At 39.9% G+C, this 21,203-nt stretch overlaps 1 protein-coding gene across 4 annotated transcripts in view; it reads left to right on the forward strand.

The window, feature by feature from the left end:
- Positions 1 to 21,203, forward strand: part of Tnrc6b (trinucleotide repeat containing adaptor 6B) — a 206,444-nt gene that overhangs the window by 130,438 nt on the left and 54,803 nt on the right. For all 4 annotated transcript variants that reach the window (XM_028789977.1, XM_028789979.1, XM_028789980.1 and 1 more), the window contains 2 exons: positions 13,482 to 13,569; positions 19,318 to 19,339. In XM_028789977.1, the coding sequence (XP_028645810.1) occupies positions 13,482 to 13,569; positions 19,318 to 19,339 (110 nt within the window). The remainder of the gene's footprint in view (positions 1 to 13,481; positions 13,570 to 19,317; positions 19,340 to 21,203) is intronic.

Raw genomic sequence — 21,203 nt, forward strand, 5'->3', positions numbered from 1 at the left:
ATAGTATCCGAGCAGTGCCTGAGGGTGAATGGTGCAGTACTGATAGTATACGAGCAGTGTCTTTGGAAAGTTAAAAGGGTAAAGAGGTCATTCACAACTGTTCAATTTCTGGCATAGAAAACATATGTATGTATGTATGTATGTATGTATGTATGTATGATATATGTATGTATGTATGTATGTATTATGTATTATGTATGTATGTTTGTTTTTCCTAAAACCATAAACCTCAAGGGCTGTGTAAATTACTTTAAAGGACACACATAATTGGACTTTTCTGATCTCTGTGTCTGTTACATGGTACCTGTCAGGGCTGTATGAAGGACATATAGTCAGACAGGAGTGCAGCATACTGTTTAAATTCATTTTCTTCACATGGACTCCATAAATTGTAATGTTGCTTTAAAAGTCTCTTATGACATTATTAAACCCTCATTTCTTCTGTGTGAAAGTGTAGCCCTTGGGAGAGGGAGAGGTTTAGTGGTAGAGGAGGACCAAGGCTCCTTCCACTGTTGGCAAGCGGTGCCCTAGGACCACAGACCTCTTTCTCCCTTGGGATGCTCAGTTCCTAGCTTCCAGTCAGCATCTGAAGAGAAGAGGCCTTTGTGTGCATGGCCTTGGTAAAACACTTCTGTTTTTTCAGGTCTTAGCCACTAATGCATTTGGATACCATAAATTTAGTCAGACTCATGCTTGAATTGCTTTGCAGTTACTATGGAGTAGAGTTTCAACTTAATTTAATTTTGGTGTGAAATTGCTGACAGTCTTAATGTATTTCAAAAGTTATTACTGTTGCTGTTATTTGAGGCAAGAGCTTACTCTGTGGTCCAGACTGGCTTCGAACTTGTGGCTATCTTCCTTTGTTAACTTCTCAAGTGCTGAGATTATAAGCATAAGCCACCACAGCCAACTATTTAACCTTTTGAAAATTAATTAGTTTATTATTATTGTCTTTGTGAGCATGTATGTGCCACAGAAAGGGTGTAGAAGTCAGAAGACAACTTTTGGGAGCCTTCCTTTCCTCTCACCCTAATGTTGGCTCACTTATTTGCTAAGTCACCTCACCAGCCCGATATATTTTAATATAAAATAATAAGTACATTTGACCATGCTGAGAGGCAACAAATAACAGCACAAAAATGCCGCACTTGAGTATTTGTGACTGAATCCCCTATCTAATGTTAATGTGTTCCACAATCTTCTAGATATGTGTGCCTTGGTGCTGTTGGTTTAAGTGATGAGTTTATTTTCTTGCCTGGCTAGGGCTATAGTTATTCTTGTAGGCAGTAGTTCTTCCCAAAGCTTTCTTTTCAGTTTCTTGCTGTCAAATGAAGAGGGTAGAATGTTTCTCTGAATTGTGGGGTTTTGTGTTTGAGGGGTTTTCTGGTTCCTGAGTTTTAAACAGGTCTTAGTGACTCCCAGTTATAAATATTAGAGTATATGACCTTTATCACAGTCCTGTTCCTTAGCCTGCTTGGATATCAGTAAAATTGCTACTATTGGGCTGACCTAGGAACCTCCCATAATCATTATGTATGGGAAAGAACTTGGGGAGTAAAATGGGAGGTAATATTAGCAAAGTTTCATTCACCAAATTTTACCTTAAAACCTAAGGTGAGGTCCCCATCTGTGTGTCTGTCTGTTGCCCTGTTTCCCTCCCAACTTGCTTTCTCTGACTAGCCCAGAACTTGATATGTTACTAGCTGGCCTTGAATTCATAGAGATCTGCCTGCCTCTCCACCACACCTCTCATAAGGGATCTTTTGAATTTAAAGAACCTTAGTATTTTAAGACAATCAAATCCATAAAAATGAAAAATAAACAGCTTTGATATATTTCATGTAGGCATTGCTGATTGCAAGTTAAGAATCCAGAGCGGTTAAGGCAGTGAGATAGGAAGGTAAAGGTGAAGAGAGGAGAGGTCATTTCATTGAAAGATGGGAATTTACTCCCACCACCTCTGATGCTGCTGCTAGTGCAGGAAGTCCATGTGAGAGGTCTGAGATCTTGGCAAATAGTGTACACACTGAAGCTGGGGTCCCACTTGATGAGATGAGATCTTCTTCATAGGACTAGAGGAGTCACTGTTCTGTCATGAGAGAAGCCATATGGGAATTTCATCTAGAATTTTTTTAAAGACCTATTTTATTTTTCTTGTATGTAAGATAAAATTGATATATAATAAACTCTTTGTATTTAAACTGTACATTTGATACATCTTGATATTTATACAGAAGACAATGAATATATTCCTTTCCACTACAGTCTCCTTTTGCTCATTTATTTCCTTGCCTTTGCCCAAACCTCAGTTACCCCGTATGTACCTACCTTCTATCACTATAGATTAATTTGCATTTCTTGATATTTTTAGGCAAATGGACTCATACTTGTCATCACTATTTTGAGGTTTATTTGTGTTGTGTAATCAGTACTTCATTCCTGTTATTGCTGAGTAGTCTGCTGTATTCTGTATTATAATTTATCCATTCACGTCTTGAAGTATATTTGGACATATCTAGTTTTCAGCAATTAAAGAGGAAGCTGTCATGAATGTTTATTTGAAAGTCTTTTCCTGCCAGACGGTGGTGGTGCACGCCTTTAATCCCAGCACTTGGGAGGCAGAGGCAGGTAGATTCTGAGTTCGAGGCCAGCCTGGTCTACAGAGTGAGTTCCAGGACAGGCAGGGCTATACAGAGAAACCCTGTCTTGAAAAAACCAAAAAAAAAAAAAAAAAAAAAAAAAAAAAAAAAAGAAGAAGAAGAAGAAAAGAAAAACTGTGAAAGTCTTTTTCCCTAGTACACTTTTCTCTGGGAGTACTATGGCTGGCCATAAGCAAAGGCATGTTTTACTCTTTCAAAGCTTGCCAAACTGCTTTGCAGAGTGATCATACTATTTCATAGCCCCACCATGAGACAATCCAGTTGCTAATGCTAAGTATGATCAGAATATATTACTAGTGGAGAGCTGCTGTGTGATGTTTTGATACATAAAACATTGTGATTCTTCTTCTTCTTCATAGTTTCCTAAATGCTGCATGTAACTGACATATTGCCTGCCTATCATGTCACAAGACACAGCTGAAGGCAGGAGAAATGTTTGTACCTGACTGGATTAAAGAGAAATGGACTACTAAAGTTTTGTGGCTACAATGTTATATTTTCTTCCTGTGTATCACTTAGTCTCAAAATTATTTCTATCTCCTAGCAGTGTCTGGCCTTGTCTTCTAATTTAATATCATGTACAGATTACATTAGCATCCCATTAAATTCCCTCAGTCAGATCCAACAAATGAAAAAAATGTTAAGAACAAATCCAACTCAGATGTTTGGAGTACCCTACTATATAATTTCCTCAGCCTAACTGGATGTATTCCAGCAGGCTCTCTCTCTTATGCATTTGAGATGAGAACACCTTCAGCGAGCACTTGGAGACCGTTAACTCTTTTTTATTACACTTCCTTTGTTACGTTTCTCTTACCGAATAGTCATGTGGTATCATTAATCCTTAATTGGATTTGATTGGTAATGGTTTGTGCTTAGTTATTTTCTTTCTGTTTTATAAATTGCAAGGATTACCTTTTATCTTTTAAGGAAGTACATACTTGACAAATCACAGGTATTAGATGTCTTTTAAAAATTGTGTTTAAATCTGTATTGTAGAGTTCTAGGTGGGCAGACAGTGAGTGGCATGCACTCCTTTGATGAACAAAGATAATTAAACGGTGATGCCATCTCCTGAGTCCTCGAGGAGCTGTAAGACAGGCTCAGGGAGCTTCTTCCTCCTCTTGCACAATAAGGAAACTGCTGTGACATTTGTAAACCTCAGGACCACATTATTTCTGTCCTGCTGTCTGACAGGATGTGAACCTTGTATTTCCCCCATTGAAGTTGCACGTATGTGCTCTTTATGGCAACATTAAATGATTGTCTTCGGTCATAAGAAAGTCTGGGAAATAAGTCAAAAAGGGACTTGGAATTGGTGTTGGTTTTAACAGCTGAGGTACATACCATCACACAGCTAAAGAGTTACTGTGAACAATGTGGTAGAGAAGCATTCTGAATGACCTTATGGCATCTGATATGTTTAAGACAGGAAACACTTGGTTAATAGAAAACTGTTTAGAACATGATAGGACAAAATGTAGATCCTAGAATATTTTTGGAAGTGAGTGTCTAGGACTATTGACTAAAATTTTTCTAAAGTTCTCAGATTCAACTTTCATAAATAGCTATTTTCAAAATGGTTTAAAGTGGGTTGAGACCTCTTGTGTGGGGAAACATATCCGATATCCTACGTGTTTGATATTTACATTACAGTTCATAACAGTAGTAAAATTACAGCTATAAAATGATGATGAAAATAATTTTATGGTTGAGGGTCACCACAACATGAGGAACTATATTAAAGGGTTGAAGCATTAGAAAGGTTGAGAACAACCACTGGTTTAAAGTTTGGGTCTTGAGGCTAGAGAGATAGCTCAGTAGTTAAGAGCACTTGCTATTTATGCAGAGGACCCAGGTTCAAGTCACCCACATGATGGCTCACGGCCATCTGTAACTCCAGTCCCATGGGATCTAGTGCCCTCTTTGGATCTCTGTAAGCACCAAGCATGCCCACAGTACACGTATACACATAGTTACTTATAAAACTTACATGGGTTAAAGTGAGTAAATCCTTCCTTCCTTCCTTCCTTCCTCCCTCCCTCCCTCCCTCCCTCCCTCCCTCTCTCTCTCTCTCTCTCTCTCTCTCTCTTTCTTTCTCTCTCTCTTTCTTTTATATAGGTCCTTGGAAATGTGTTAATTAGGAGACCAAAAGATCAGTCCATGTTTGAAGCTCTTTTTTTTCCAGTTGCTCTTTTTGTGATGATAATTGTAGATTCATGTGCAGTGTAAGAAACAGTACAAAAGAATTTCACATGCTCTGTAGCCCAGTTTCAACCAGTGGTAACTGCTTGTAAAACTATAGTACAGCATCACAGCCAAGATTATGAAACCGATACAACCATGGATCTTACCAAGATTTGTGTTTGTGTACATGTGCACGTATGTAGTTCTACACAGTTCTCTCACATCTCCATCAGCACTGAGAAAGAGAATCTCTCTAACTTCATCTGCATCGCCCTCACCTGCAGCCTATGGCAGCCAACCGCTTGTTCTTTCAGAAATGTTACAGAAAAGCCATGAGGCAGTACATAATGACTGTACCTGTTCAGATCTGTCCACTAGTCTATGGAGTTGTTTGCAAATTCTATAGCTAGGAGAGCTGCCACTTAGCTCAGGTGTCTGAGTCATCTTGGAGGCTACTGATGGCCAGGTATCCTTTAAGAACAAGAAGATTCTCCAGAATATATGCAGCAATTTCCTGTCCAATTGAGCCTTGCTCATTAGTCTAAACTGAGCTGTTCATCATTTTACTTTACTTACTGCAGTCAAGATAGTCCTTCCTTTCCTTTCCTTCATGGGTGATCTCTGATTAACACAGTGTGACTGCATATGTGTCACCATACAGTACACAGCCTTTGGTATTGGCTTTCTACTCCCTGGAAATATATCTAGGTGGTTGGTGTACTTTCTTTCTGCTCATGTTTTGAGACACCAAAGGCACTTCAAGCTCTCCTCAGAGTACTCCATAGTGTGTTAGGATATGAGAACTAAACACAAAAGACATAGGCTTCTACCCTGTGCCGGCTTTATGGCGAGGCAAGCCACAACAGGTTAACAAGTCTGATGAGAGTTCCCAGAAGGCCAGAAGCACTAGCCCCTAACAAACAACAGGCACTCCACTGTGTCTTACCTTGTCACCTCTTCTCCCCACTCTTTTTTTTTCTTCTCTTCTCTTTTTCCATCCTTCCTCTGACACTCACAGTGTTGACCAGGCTCTCCTCAGACTCCTAGACTCCAATGTGTTCCTGCCCAAAGTGACTAGACTGCTAGCATACCACTGTGCTCTCCCATAGGAGTCTTCCCATTTAGATCTCTGGTCAGATGCTACTACCTCAACAGCAACATCAAATGTCTCCTGTTCCCTCTCCCTTCACCCAGCTTTAGTCATGGTATTTCTCATGATTTCCCGGCATTGTGTTTCCTCTGTCTCTTTGTCTAGGGTGTCAGCACTCAGAAGACTTTTTTGCTTACTGTTACGGGTCAGTAACTGGTATGTCACAGTCACGGAGTGTGGTTATTAGATTTTCTCCATTATTTTTGTGACTTTTCTTTAAATGATTCTCCCATCTAAAGGAGAGGAAGCATTGTTCACTCTTAGTTGTTTTTTTCACCTTGGACCCGGGCTTACATGTGTGAGGCAAGTCTTCTATCACTGAATTACACACACACACACACACACACACACACACACACACACTCTCTCTCTCTCTCACTTTCTCTCTCTTTCGGGTTGGGTTTATTCTTTCAACAATATATATTTACATGGAGCCCCTCTGATGTTCTCAGTACCTGTATGAAGCAAGTGACAAGAAGAGTCGGGCTGATGCCACCTCCATACCCATTCCTGTGCTGTGATGTGCACAGTGTTCTAATAAGGCCTGCTATAGGAGATCTCAATACTGATACCTCCTGGGAGAGGGAGCCTTTTGGTTGGAGGTAGGGATACTTACAGGGTTTTGTGAGTCTGATTCTCTGTCCTTTGGAGGAAGATGTCTGCTGTCTGATTTGAAAATGCCTTTATTCTGAGCACTCATTCCTCTTATCTTGCCCCTAAATACTTGCCATCCCCTGTGTAGAATGCTCTCTTGCTTTCTCCTGACCAATAAATGTCTTGCCTCAGTAATCTCTATTCCTAGGCTGCCTTATCAGAGGCCTTTCCCAACCAAGCCAGGTAAGGCAGTACCCTCTTCTGCTATTCTCCATCAGTTCACCTTTCCCTGCTGCCAGCTGAAGCATATATTCTAGGCACATATTTTGTTGTATGCCCTGCTTATTCCCTGTTCCTTCTGCAAGCTGAAGCTTGGCTTTGTTTCTGCCTTTTCTCATGCTTGGGAAAGTGCCTGGCTCATGTTAGACACCTAGTATTTGTTAAAGAACAAGATCCATTTCCAGACCTCCTGGTAGGAAAGGAGGGTTGTGTAAAAACTGCAGAGGTATCCCTAAGCTACATCTTTGACAAGACCAGGAATGCTACATCAGGCCATTTTATGGGCTCTGAGGCTAGTGATGATGGCATGATGTCTGCCTTAATGCCTGTAGAGCCACACAAGAAGCAGGCCAATGGTTGTGTTGTGTACAGAAGAGTGTAAATTTCTTTGGAATTTGAGTTGGTAAGGAAAATTTCACTGAAGCAAATAGCCATGAGAGCCAGAATTTGATGTTTTTTTGTTTTTTTTTTTTGTTTTTTTTTTTTTGTTGGTGGTGGTGGTGGTAGGTTTGCAGATGGATGAGTTGAAAGTGGAGGTTGAATTTGCACACTTAAGTGCGGGCACTGGGGAGTTGTAGTCCTGAGCAGCTGTTCTCAGCTTTCCTCTGCTTTGCCTTTGTGTTTGTTTTGGTTTTATTTTTACTTTGTTTATTTTTCGAGACAGGGTTTCTCTGTGTAGTCCTGGCTGTCCTGGAACTCGATCTGTAAAACAGGCTGGCCTCACAGATCACAGAGATCTGCCTGCTTCTGCCTCTCAAGTACTGGAATTCAAAGTGTGAGCCACCGCCCCCCAGCTTCCTTTGTGTGTTTAAAATAAATAGTACATTTTATTTTATGTTTGTGTGCACATGTGTAGAGGTTAGAGGACAGTCCACAGGAGTGAGATCTGTTCTTTTTCCACATGTACCAGGGATCAAGCTCAGCTTGTCCCATTTCACGGTTTTGTGCCTTTTACATACTGAGACATTTTACAACTGCCTTAAACGTTTCAACTTATAACTGTAAAATCCAAGTTTTTCCTCCTAACCCTGAACTCCCAGCATAATGGCTCTGAAACTCAAATATTTTTACAAATACCTAGGCCGTAGGCTTTGCCTGTTCCCCAATATCATAACTTAATACCCCATTTATTCTAATCTTAAATAAATTCTGCCATGAGTGTGCTTACCTCTGCTCAAATCCCATGCTTCTGCCTTTTTCCATATTCAGTGAATTCTTGCTTCCTACCAGAACTCCCACCTTCTATTTCCTGCCTCAGCTACAGGTCATTCGACTTTGTTTGACAGGTGAAGCTTCCAAACAGACAGTAAGAGATTTCTACAGGAAGGAAGGCTGGGTTTCCCTTTAGGGGATTTATAGTTTGGGACTGCAGTGGCAGGAGCCTTTGCTTAGCATTCAGTTGGCCTTGGAGTCCATCCTCATCGTGACAAGAGCCAGTGGGAGTATAATTGACTTTTTACCATTCTAGATTTATTCTAGATTGTAACGTCCTGTTGTGTCTTTTGTTTACCTATGTATATGTTTGGGAGACATATACTTCAGTTCTTCTAGTACTAACAAATGAAAACAGAAATGACAAAAATTTTCTGCCTACAGAGGCAAGTGCTGGTACCCGGTTGTAACCCAGCTCCTAGACAATGCTCCTTCAGCTTTCATGTCCAAACCCACGTGAGAAAGATGTTCGCAGAACACTGAAGTCAACAGATGAAGTGCACTGGGCTGACAGCCCCAGTTTTAGCCAGGAGTCCCTGGGTGCTGTGAAGGATTTGAGGGACCCTTGATTCCGTACACATTTGGAAACCGAATCCACCGGGAGATTACCTGGTAGTAGTAGGAACTTTTACGTAATGTATATTCTGAACTGTTTCAGTAGACATTTGAAAGGGAAAAGGTTAGGTACAAGAAAAACAAATCTACCTGCTCTTCATATTTAGGAACTGCTGGGACCCACCTCCTTACCTGGCATTTACATTTGTTTTCATTTGGTTTTATTTGTTTGTGGTTTGTGTGTGTGTGTGTTTGTGTTAAAGTTTTTATTTTTATGTACATTGGTGTTTTACGTGCATGTATGTCTGTTATAGACTGTCGTGAACTTCCATGTGGTGCTAGGAATTGAACTTTGTTCTTCTGGAAGAACAGACAGTGCTCTTACCTACTGAGCCATCTCTTCAATCCCATCGTTTGGTAAAGGTTTGAAGTGTAAATTTTAATGAATGCATTTGTATGGGCAGTTTTCAAGCTTAGCTACATGTTAGAATACTTGGGAATGGAGGAGTGAGGGAGTAAACAGTCCCTAGTGGTTGCTGTCTCACTGAACTGGAACGCTGCCTGAGTGATAGCTTTGTGTGTGTTGTTTGGGGAAACAGTCTCGAATTTAGAGTTCACATCTGTATGTTTTTTTGTGTTGTTAGAGAATAAGCCAGTGACCTGGTGCCCAGGCACATAAATGCAGCTCTTTTGCCAATAATGAGAGTGTTTTCTCCTGTACTCCTGCAATATAACCACCAGAAAGAAGCAGAGATCTAATGCTATAACTGCCATTCTCTGGAGGCTAAGACAGGAGAATTGCCTCAGATTTGAGGCCAGTCTGTATATAGTACATCCAGGACAGCCTGGGCTGCTTCAGTGAGACACTGCCTCAAAATAAATCAAAACAAAATGAGAGTCAATATTGAAGTCTTTATGGCCGAAGGACTGCCTGATGCCTTTGGTCTTGTCTCCTTCGTTTCCCTCTGCTCACAGCAGGTTTCTAGACTTTCCTTGACTTTGATGCCTTGAAACCTGGGGAGTTTTCAAGCCATTTATTTTGTAGTTTGCCTCTTAGCTCTTAAGGTGCAGTTGTCTGATAGATCCCCAACACGTTCCCATGATGTTAAACAGGCAATGGTCTAGGTTGTATCTCCAGCCTCCTGCTATTACTCTTTCCCCTTTTAAAATTGAAAAGTATTTTGTGGGTAGGTGTTTTTAAACTCTTTGAATGTTCCATTCCCCTCTCTCATAATTTATTCATTTCTTAGGAAATCCTTTGTCTTTTGTGTTTTACTAATTTATATAATGGATTATACCTCTGCTAGCATTACTTACAGTGATCTTATGTTGTCCCAGATAGTCAGATCCCCTTCAGACTATCCTTTTTAAGGACTAACTGCTTTATGGCAAGCAGTCTGTTTCATATTAAACTTTCCTGGCCCTAGCCCTTGAATTAGCATTTTGGTTCCCCACCCTCAAATAACTCGGGTAAAGAATGGTATTTAAAAGCTGCAAATCTTTGGCTCGTTACTATCTAAGTATTCCTTGTTTTGTAGCCTCATGTTTGCAGATATGGGGGTGGGCAGAAATAGGTAGCTAAATTGGCAGACATTTATGTGTATATGTTTGCGTTTATTAAAAACAATGAGTACTTGTTGGTAACCAGTTTACATCCAACTCCTAAAGCCATCTCTTTTTTTTTTTTTTTTTGTGTCTGTTTGTTTGTTTTCCCTTTGCATTTTTGTAACTTTGTCTTTTTGAGGCTTGAGAAACCTGGCTGCCATTGTCTTCCTTATTGACACCCATCTGTATGCACATGCCCCCCCATTGCCACTAGAGTGCTGTCCTCCTGACTCTGCTTGATTTTGAGTCAGCACAGGGATGTTTTAAAGCTCCCCAAATGATATTTCTGTGCAGCCTAGCTAGGGAAATACCTGAATTAAGAGGTTAGTAAGTTCCATACTGTTTGGTTCAAGTAAGTTGGTGTCAGGCAAGGTAAAGGAAATTTTTCCTAAGAAAGTGAAAAGTAAGAGAAGACTTAAATTATCCCAAGATGCTGTTTGACAATGAAATGAAAGAAAAAAAAATCAGGGAGAAAGCAAAGCTTTTCTCCTAGAAAGCTTTGACAAATATTTGCTTTGGAAATAAATGTCCTTCTAGAAAGCATGAATTTCATTCTCTTTCCCTGAATTAGCTGTTCATAGGGAAAGAATTTGAAAAAGATTAGCTGTTTTTTGATAATGTATCTTTTTAATGAATTTCTTTTTCGGTGGGATCATTTTTAATATAAATCTAATTTTGGAAATTTTAGACTTAGGAGAAAAATAACAACCTATTTTATCAGAGCACCAAATATTTAAGCAGGAGATGTCCAGACTTTGCTCCTTTTCTGTAGCCAGATTCACTATAAAATATGGGAGCTGAGTGGTAATGAGAGGGAGCCTCCTCTGCTTTTGCTTGATGAGAGAAAGCACAGCACCCCTAAAGCCATCTGTAGTGGGGACTGTGGCCAACCCCTTAGGTAGTTAGCACTTAATCTGCCCCACTTTTTTTCTTTAAAAAAAATTATTATAATTTTATGTGCATAGATGTCTTGTCTGCATATATGTCTGTGAATTGTATGAGTACCTGGTACCCACAAAGGCCAAAAGAACATTGATGGAGCTGCCCGTGTGAGTGCTAGGAATTGAACCTCAGGTCTTCTGCATTAAGCAGCTAGCACTCTTAACCCCTAAACTCTCTCTCCAGCCCTGGCCATAGTGTACTGCTACAGACTCACGGTAGTGCACACTGTCCTAGTCGGGGAATGCATTGCTGGACTGGATCTACAGGAGTTGGAGACAAACTTGCCTTTGGTTATGTTTTCACATGGAAGTTAGAATTAGAGCTTGTTTTCCACATAAAACTTTTGTATATTTATGCCCGGGGTGAAGGAGAAAGTCTGATATTTGTGTCTGTGGATTCAGTTACAGCTTAACAGAAAAATAAATTTTTTAAAATATTATAGCTTGGGTTGGGTTTGTTCCTTTTTTGTTTTGGTTTGGTTTTGGGTTTTTTGTTGTTGTTTTGACAGAGTTCCGATATGTAGCCTGTGCTAGCTTATAACTCAGTAATCCTCCTCACTCCACTTCCCAAAGCATCTCATATGCTGGGATTGCCCACTGCCACTTCTGGTATAGACAATTCTTGTTTTTGTAAGTAAAGCATTGATTACCTATTCATGAGTGCCCACTTTAGCTCTTCCCCTGTTTCTTTTGTGTAGGCTGAGTACGTCTGACTAGACCTGCCTTCTTTCCTATGCTTGAGTACCTCTGGAACCATTTTAGTGAGTTTTGCCATTTGCAGACCTGTTAGTTCCTTAACTGTTTCTTTAGTCTCTTTTATCTTGGTCATGTTTAGATGATGTGTGTGAAGTAATGAATTGATGTGTTATTACCTGAAATCCTAATTGCCATAGGCTGTGTTCTCTGCTGTGGAGAACTAGGAACCAGGTCTCTGAATGTTCTCCCCACTGAGGCTCAGTAAGCTGTCTAGGGCTTTTTTACTAGTGAGAACCCTCTATTTGAGGTTATACTCTTGGTGAGTTGGCCTTGTTTCTCTGTAGATACATAGAATGAACTTTGGGTTTCTTACATAAATTGTGTATCTTAAGATTTAGCACAGTTCCTCAACTGAAGGTCTATTAGTGTATATTGTTTTTATGCTAATAGGTGGAGCAGGTCAACTGATGTAATTTGTATTTGTAGGAGAGAGATGCAATTGTAAACCCACTCCACAGAGAACACTTTGATTCCCAGGACTCTGAGTGCCTTCCTTAAAAACACATGTATTGGGCTGGGGAGATGGCTGGGTGAGTAAAGTGCCTGCTGAGCAAGCCTGAGGACCTGAGCCAGATCCCCAGCACTTCCGGGTTTTAGTGGTGGTGGTGGTTATTGCTGTTGTTACTAAGTCCAGGCTATGCTCCACAACTGTAATTGCAGCTCTAGGACATGTGGTTAGGGGTGAGAGACAGGTAGATCTCTTGGGCTTGACAGCCACCGGTCTGCTGGAAACAGAGCTCTAGGTTCAGCTGCAAAAACAACAACAAAAATCAGGTGACAGGGCTAGAAGAATGGCTCAGTGGTTAAGAGCACTTGTTGCTCTTTCAGAGGACCTAAGTCAATTCCTGGTATTCACAAGGTGGCTCACAGACATTCATAACTCCAGTTCTAGAGATCCAGTGCCCTCTTCTGGCCTCTTCAGATACCAGGTACACATACAGTACAAACAAAACACCCAAACCCCAAAATAAAGTGAAATTTAACAAAAGAAAAAGGTACAATATGAAGGAAGAAACCCAAGGTCTACCTTTGACTTACACACATATACACACACACACACACACTTACACTCACACTCATAGTAAATATGTACAGCATATGGTATTAATAAATTTATTTGAAAAATTTAGAACAGAAATTTATATGTTCACCATTCCAAAGAGATCATGGGCAGACACCTAAATTATAAAAATATCTATACCACAAGTGAATTAACTTATCTGTATTATGTTTTAAATATTACTAGAAGTCAACTATATATTATAGTCAAAACAAACCTATTACTAAATAAAAGTGCACCCAATCCTGTGAGTGTGTGTATACAGATATTATAGAAATGGCTTTTAGGCATCTTAGAAACCAAGCCTAACATAATAAATGTTTTGTGAAAGGGATGGCAAACTCTGATAGGAGAGCACCTAAGGTCATGGGTTTTATATGTCGTTTTAGTGTAAGCAAGGTATTAATGCTGTGGTCTTTGCTACAGAAGTGGGGTGTGAATATACACGTATAACCTTTCTGGTGTGTTTCTTCTTTTTATAGAGAGAAGGAGCAAGAAAGGGAAGAACAGTTAATGGAAGACAAGAAAAGGAAGAAAGAGGATAAAAAGAAAAAAGAAGCCACTCAGAAGGTGAGTTGAACATTGAGTCTGTCTTTATATCTGCCAGTCTTCCATCAGTGACTGCCTTACTTGAATACCTGACATAGGAAGACACACCTGAGGTGTTCATTAGTTTATTTGAAAGTTAAAAATTTGAAAGTAGAAAAAGTTTGACACACATATTACTATCAGGGGTGATAAAGTATTGCAGCTTATTGTATGAAGGCACTAATAAACAATATTAAGAAAGTCTCAACTCATGTCGTTTTGCTATCTGAACCATAATTTAGTATCATCTTTTCTCCAAGTTTATAGACAAACTTTTAAAAACATGCTCAAGTATGCACTATTGGTTTTTTAGCCTACCCATGGCACTGTAGTGTAGGAAATTTTGCTTTTTAATAATCTCATCAGTAAACTGCCCTCTGACAGGTTCTAGTAGGCCAGACATGGAGGCATGTGTTTGTAATCCCATCACTATGGAGGCAGGAAGATGCTCAGTTTGAGGTTTTCCTGGGTTACATAGCTAGTTCCAGACCAGCTTGAGCTGCGTAATGTGACTCTGTCTCAAAAATAATGAAACAAATGGTATCTTGCATAGTGCCTTGGGGGCTAGAGCATTGCATAGCTTGAGGAATGTGCTTGGAGGGGAAAAGATACACTAAATGAAAAGGCAGAGATGACAGCTGTCAGGTCCCAGTCAAAATGTTTGGCTGATGGGCAGACTATTGGAAGCAGACAGTGCAGCCTTCTGCTTGAGAGCATAGCCCCTATCCCAGCGCGCACGCCTCACTCCTGACTGGCCCAGCTTTCTTTGCCCTGCTCCACCATCCCGTTAGTAATGTGTAACTTGCTCTGGCTCTGCAGGGTCACTGTGTAGCTTTTTCTGGAAACAAATTTGCTGGCCAGGTCTACTGTGGTTATGTGCAGATTTGGGAAGCAGGGCCTTATTGCAAGTCAGTCAGCTTTGAGGGAACCTGCTAGTACTGGTTTTAAGAGAGAACCATTCACATAGAAGAGTAAAGGCTGTCAGACCTAATGTGACGGAGAAGGGATGTACTGCAGAATTTCTCCAGCACCACTGAATATGCATGTCCTGTGATTTCATTATTTGAAGTAATATATAAGTAGATCGTTTATGAGGACCAGCATTTGAGAATTCTTGGAAATACTCTCAGAATTGGTGGCAGATAACCCTGCTATATTAAGTATATGATTGTAATTTATTCTTTATGACTTAATTAAAAGGAACAGACAATTATTTAGTGCTGTATCAGACTGCTATGTGATTTAAAATTTTGCCTGCTTTTAATGGTGTTTCTGTTACGTTGATAGTGGTGAGTCTTCTATCATCTTCATGCTGTTAGAACATTTGCTTCCAATCTTAGCCTATCAGAGCTGTCTATAATTCCAGAATAAAGAATGTGAATAGAGAAAGCAGGTAACGAGCCTGGTGTGGTCATGTATACATGTAACCCCACCATTTGGGGTAGAGGCAGAATGGTTGGAAGTTCACATGGTCCTCAGCTACATAGTGAGTGAGTTCTATTCCAAGTGGGCTACATAAACTTTTCTCAGACGGGGAAGAGGAGTGGGCCTATTGTTCTTCATTTGGATACATAGCCACCTTCCCTGTCAGACTCAGAGAAGTACAGGTGCAGTAGTGTTGGCGTGTTCCTTTTGCCCTATGTATGCCCTTTGAGCTCCTGCCCTGTGCCTTGCTGACCCCCTCCCCCCAAAAAAAGTCTCAAGTGAACTTAGAACATTTTCCTTTCAGCCACTCACATTTTATCTACTAAATTGGTACACAGACTTCACCATCTGTGGGAATGAAGCTAATAGGGACCTGAAGAGTCTGGAGCGGGGCTCGTTGACCCGATGACAAGCAGAGAATGATGGTTTTAGTCAGTATTTATTCTGTCTTGATTCACCACATAGCCAAGTGCTTGTTGCATTAATGTCACTGGGGAGGCAGAGACAGGCAGATCTCTCTTAGTTTGAGGACTTAAAAGTGAATTCTAGGACAGCCAGAGTTACCGTGTGTGTATAAAATTTTTGAATATTTATATAAATATATATCTTTAACATTTATATATAATATATATTTTATATATAGTGTCTTGTGTTTATAAATCAGATATAGTGTACACTTTTATTGTGTATCCTAGAAATAAGAAATTTATTTGAAATAAAGGAGAATGTTTACATTTGAGAGTAAATGTACAGAGCGTGCAGTTTATACAGCTGGGCAGTCTGTGTGTGTATCTGCATTGAAGCCTGAGTGAGAAGTAATAACAAAGAACAAACCTGGAAATTTCAAGGGATTAATTATGACTAATATATGAATTCAGGCATCTTGGTTGGGCATGATGATGCCTGCCTATAATCCAATTCTTGGCAAGAATATTGGGAGTTCAAAGGAGCTGCTGAAAGAAAGGAAGAGGGAAAGGATAAGTTAACAGAGTCTAGGCTAACAGAAGCTGGTGCTTGTCTTTGACAACATTTTGCTGTACTAAGCCACTGTATAATTTTAGAATTAAATTTCAATTTAGCAATTTTAATGAAAGAGCACAAAGCTTACCCTGTGATTGTCTTAGTGGTCCCAGTATTACTGTAAAGACAGCTAGAAGGCATAAAATGTGCTTTCATGGAAAGGATTGTAGAGAATGTGCCAGAAGTTGTACTCTGTGGCCATTATACAGCTGCCATGGCTTGCTTTCTTTCCTCATTGTTTTTTAACCACCTCTTTGTGTCCGCTTTCTTCTTTAAACTGGATATAAATTTCTTGACATCATATTTATATTTATGTCAACAGCATCATGTGTCTGTGTGTCTGGTACCCAGGAGTTGCTCAGAATGTTAGTTTACTAAGTGAATGGTCACGAATGTGGCGGTGGGCTGAATGTTTAACTTGGTAAAGGAGTGTTGTGGGTTCCATCCTCAGCACTGGATATAGAAGAAGCATGAATGATGCCAATGTCATTTTATTAAAACATTGACTTTCATTTAGGGCTAAAATTAAATTTCTTCCACACAGAAATTAAACATGAGCCCCTTTCCACTGTGTTCAATGACAGTTTACTCTTTCCAGAACCATCCCTAAGTAAACCATGTTAAATTCCCATTCATCAGAGAGGTGTAAAGAAGGACTCCATTCATTCATTAGGCTGACACTGCAAAAGGAGCGTTGTGTAATGTTGGCAGGACGTAGACTCTCACTGTCCAGCTTTTCGCCATCTGAGAATCGACTGTTGTAACAGCACCCACATTTAAGACATATTCAACATGATTTAGATTTGTTGCTTACAAATGGGAAAAGCATTTACTTCCATACAACTAATCTTCAAAATGGCATTCCAAGAAATAGTTACAATGAAATAAAACCTAAATTGCCTTCAGGAGTTGGTATGTGAATAAAACCCATTCATTCTTGGATAATTGGGGATTATAGAAAAATGTAAAAGCTCAATTCACTAGAATTGAGCTCTGTAGTAATTAGTAGTGGGTAGCTGGTTCACTTTAAGATACCTCCACAGATTTCAGTGTAGTACAGTTAACCTGTCCTTTAATGCAAAAAAACATAAGAAACACTCTAGGGAATCCTAAGAATAGATGGTTTAGGTTAGATTCAGAGCCTAAGTGTGCTCAAATTTGTTTTGAGTGCTGGCCAGGTACAGGACATACCCTCCAAAGATGTACTGGCTGTTTTTGTGTGTCAACTTGAGACAAGCTGGAGTTATCACAGAGAAAGGAGCTTCAGTTGAGGAAATGCCTCGTCAAGATCGAGCTGTAAGGCATTTTCTCAATTATTGATCAAGGTGGTGGGGAGGGCATTGTGGGTGCTGCCATCCCTGGGCTGGTAGTCTTGGGTTCTATAATAAAGCAAGCTGAGCAAGCCAGGGGAAGCAAGCCAGAAATAACATCCCTTCATGGCCTCTGCATCAGCTCCTGCTCCCTGACCTGCTTGAGTTCCAGTCCTGACTTCCTTTGGTGATGAACAGCAATCTGGAAGTGTAAGCTGAATAAACTCTTTCCTCCCCAACTTGCTTCTTGGTCATGATGTTTGTGCAGGAATAAAAACCCTGACTAAGACAAAAGATGACCATATTTTCATGAGTAGCAGTAATCCAGAATGATTACTAGCCAGATTACTCCCCCTGTTCCTCCCTTAGTTCCTCTCAGATCCACCCCTCCCAATATCCCAGTATCCATCGTCCCCATTTTTTTATAGCCTATGATTGTAATTTGTGCTGCTTATGTTGTCAAGTGTGTGGGGCCATCTTCTACTATGCCCACTAAAAACCTACCATGGGCCTCACTCACTCTTAAAGAAAGCCACTCTGACTCTGAATCGACAACTGTTAGTAGGTCCTGGGCTCAGGGTGGGGTCTCAAGACACCTCCCTCCTTCATGCTGGATTGTTTTTTTTGTTGTTGTTGTTGTTTTTTTGTTTTTCGAGACAGGGTTTCTCTGTGTAGTCCTGGCTGTCCTGGAACTCACTCTGTAGACCAGGCTGGCCTCGAACTCAGAAATCCGCCTGTCTCTGCCTCCCAAGTGCTGGGATTAAAGATGTGCACCGCCCGGCTCATGCTGGATTGTTAACTGGATTGATTTTATTTGGGTCTTTTCTTGCTGCTGGGAATTCATGAGTGCAGGGGTTCTGTCAGGTTCCAAACTGTTTGGTCCTCATGACTTCTAGCTATTACAGTCTTTCTACTTTTTCTCTGTGGTCCCTGGGCATTGAGGGCTTTGAGTTTATTATTAATAACTCTTCTTACACAGTTAATCAGTGTAAATGTACTTTAGCAGACTGACAGTTTAGAAAAGTGGGCCAGAATCTCATAGTCTTAGTGCTGTAATCCATCCATGGCTAGAATTCTGGCTTGCTCGCTTTGGGATGTCTTTCCTTTGTGGCTTTGTTTTTATATTATATGGAGTATATGATAAGTGTCTCCATGTTGTTGTCCCCACCCTATAGAAACATCAGAAGCAATTTCCATCTGTCTTCAAAAGATTTCCAACCCCCCTCAAATTCATTACTGTATGTAGTCACCCATCATTTTAAGAGTTTTTCATAAAATCTTAGTTATGACATAAAGAAGCACTTTTAATAAGGCACTCAAAATTTTGTCAAATTTTGCACAGTTCAGTCTTATGGCTCTGCTTTATAAATTTTGATGATGACAGCCGATTTCAATTGAACTTTGGGATTGCTATCTGATTTTAACCTTAACCAAACCCTGTTAGAAGAGATAGACTGTATCTCCACCAAGTAAGTGAGTCGATGAGTCGTCATCACAAAGGCTTGATTGCAAATCTCTCTTTGCAGCTGAAATTCATGAAGAGTCCCTCAGGCTTTTTAGGTTTGAGCTCAAACGTATTTGAGTTCATACTCAGGAGGGAATCTTTTTGTATTAATGGTGAATTGAGTTTCTGGCCACATCTATTTGACTTTCTAAAATTAGAGCAGTCAAAATGGCTAACAATATTCCAATATAGTCTATGTCATTTAGCGAGTGGGATGGTGATGGCTGCTGTTCCTGATCTTGTTGTTTTAATGTGGATCTCCTCCAAATCCTAGATGTGTGAGTATGGCTCAACAGCTCTAGAAGGATATCTGAATTGACTCCTAGCTGTTTTTAGATTTCAACTAAGCCTGAGTACTGCATATACTCACAACTTGAATTGCCTAAGTTAATAAAATTAAAACAATAATACAATACAGTACTGAACTAAAAAGCAGATTTTATTTACTTATGTCTGTTATTTCTTTTGCAGGTCACGGAACAAAAAACCAAAGGTAAGATTTTTATTCTCTCTGTGTTTAGATTTCACAGTGCTGCTGACTCAGCCTGCAGTCCACTCAGAAGAGAGTGGGTGCACAGTAATTAAGGTGGGTTGTTTGCAGTCATTGCAGAGCAATAATGACAAACTAAAAGCACTTGGAATTGTGTTTCTAGTTGGCCTTATATTTTTAGGAAACAAAAGAGTAAATACTTTGTTAAAAAAGTGTGTGAATCATGATTTTGAACTGAACTCTTTCAGAACTTTTTACTAAAAGTAACAAATTATCAACTCCTAGTTTCAGATGGGAATTATGGAGAACACTTCCCAGTCTTGATCCATGGAATACGTTGTACATTTTGTCTAAAAATGGGATGTCACATCCAGAATGTTCACACTCTTCTGAACTACAGCCTGGACTGTTCCATTTAAATGATGCCAGATGTTGAATAAGTTAACTTCTAGAAAAACTGGTGTGTTGCCAACAGAACAAGTGACTCTTAGGTCTTTCTCAGTCTAATAGCCTGTCCTTTTCTGTGGTTCTTTCTTGCTTTTCTGGTTCTAATTATGTAATTTTATTTAATAATGGTTGCTTTGGATTAGCAGGCCTTAAGAGTGGGAGATGGAATTCCTTTAGATAATACTTATAGTTGAGCACCTTATATATGTGGTTGTTAATCAGGTGTGTATTAGAATAATATACAGAGTCGTCATAACACATAAGCCCAGGCTGGTGCCAGACCTTGATGTCTCTAGGCTGGAGCACTTGTAGGTGTATATGAAATGTCCATGAGGCCCATTACACGAAAACCTTTGCCCTGGATTTAAAAAAAAAAAAAAAATCAGATAAGAGTAATGAAGACTTGGACTTGATGCAAGTCCTTCTAATGATGAGTTTGGTTTGATTTGGTCAGTTTGACCAATAGGCCAAAGCATGTCATTCAGTGATGGAAGAGTCAGTAAAGGTGGTCAGTCTTCATAGTTGTTTTATCTATGATAACTTTCTTAGGAAATATAACTTGAAAAATAAATTGTCAGATACTTACACATTAGTGTATTGTATTTCTAACCAAAGACATTTCAAAGAAGTGTGTGTCTTGGGACTTTGTAGTAATTTAGAAAGTAAACTGAGAAATTGTTGTTACAATTTAGAAAGTAAACTGAGAAATTGTTGTTACAATTGTCTTAATTGGTTAGGATAGTGTTCTTCCTCTTGTCTAGTTCAGCCCGTTCACAACCCACAAGCAGGCTTCCTTTGAGGAAAATCCAGCAAATGCATTTTTTTCTAAGCCTGTTTAGAAGTAGACTATGCAGATAGACATAGAACTGAATATTTATAGGACTCTGTGTGTGTGTGTGTGTGTGTATGCGCGCGCTCGTGCACGCATGCACATGCCAGAGAGAGACAGACAGAATTTCAGTATCTAGCTATAGCTAATCTGAACCTCTTGCTGTTGTTCAAGCTAACCTTGACCTTACAGTGATTATCCTGCCTCTGCTGCCTGAGGACTGGAATTATGGGCATGTGCTACTGGCCTATTAAAGGACTCTTGGGCAGAAAAATTGGTATTTTCTTAATAAGCCAGGTTCTGTGTAGAACCTGGTAGAACATGGAGACCATGGTAGAATTTGGGTTCCTAAGCCTGGCTACTTAAGCCATGATCAGTGGTATTTCCATCAGAAAACAAAGTTGATTAGGCATTCTTTTCTCAAAAAACAAAACAAAAAAACAAACAACAACAAAAGAAAACCAGATCTCTTCTAGAACAGATTATTCTATTTTGTGCCAAAGTCTTAAACAGGAGAGAGAGAGAGAGAGAGAGAGAGAGAGAGAGAGAGAGAGAGAGAGAGAGAGAGAGAGAGAGAGAGAGAACATGAGC

This window comes from Grammomys surdaster, unplaced genomic scaffold, assembly GCF_004785775.1.
Source record: "Grammomys surdaster isolate TR1022 unplaced genomic scaffold, NIH_TR_1.0 125852, whole genome shotgun sequence".
Lineage (NCBI taxonomy): Eukaryota > Metazoa > Chordata > Mammalia > Rodentia > Muridae > Grammomys > Grammomys surdaster.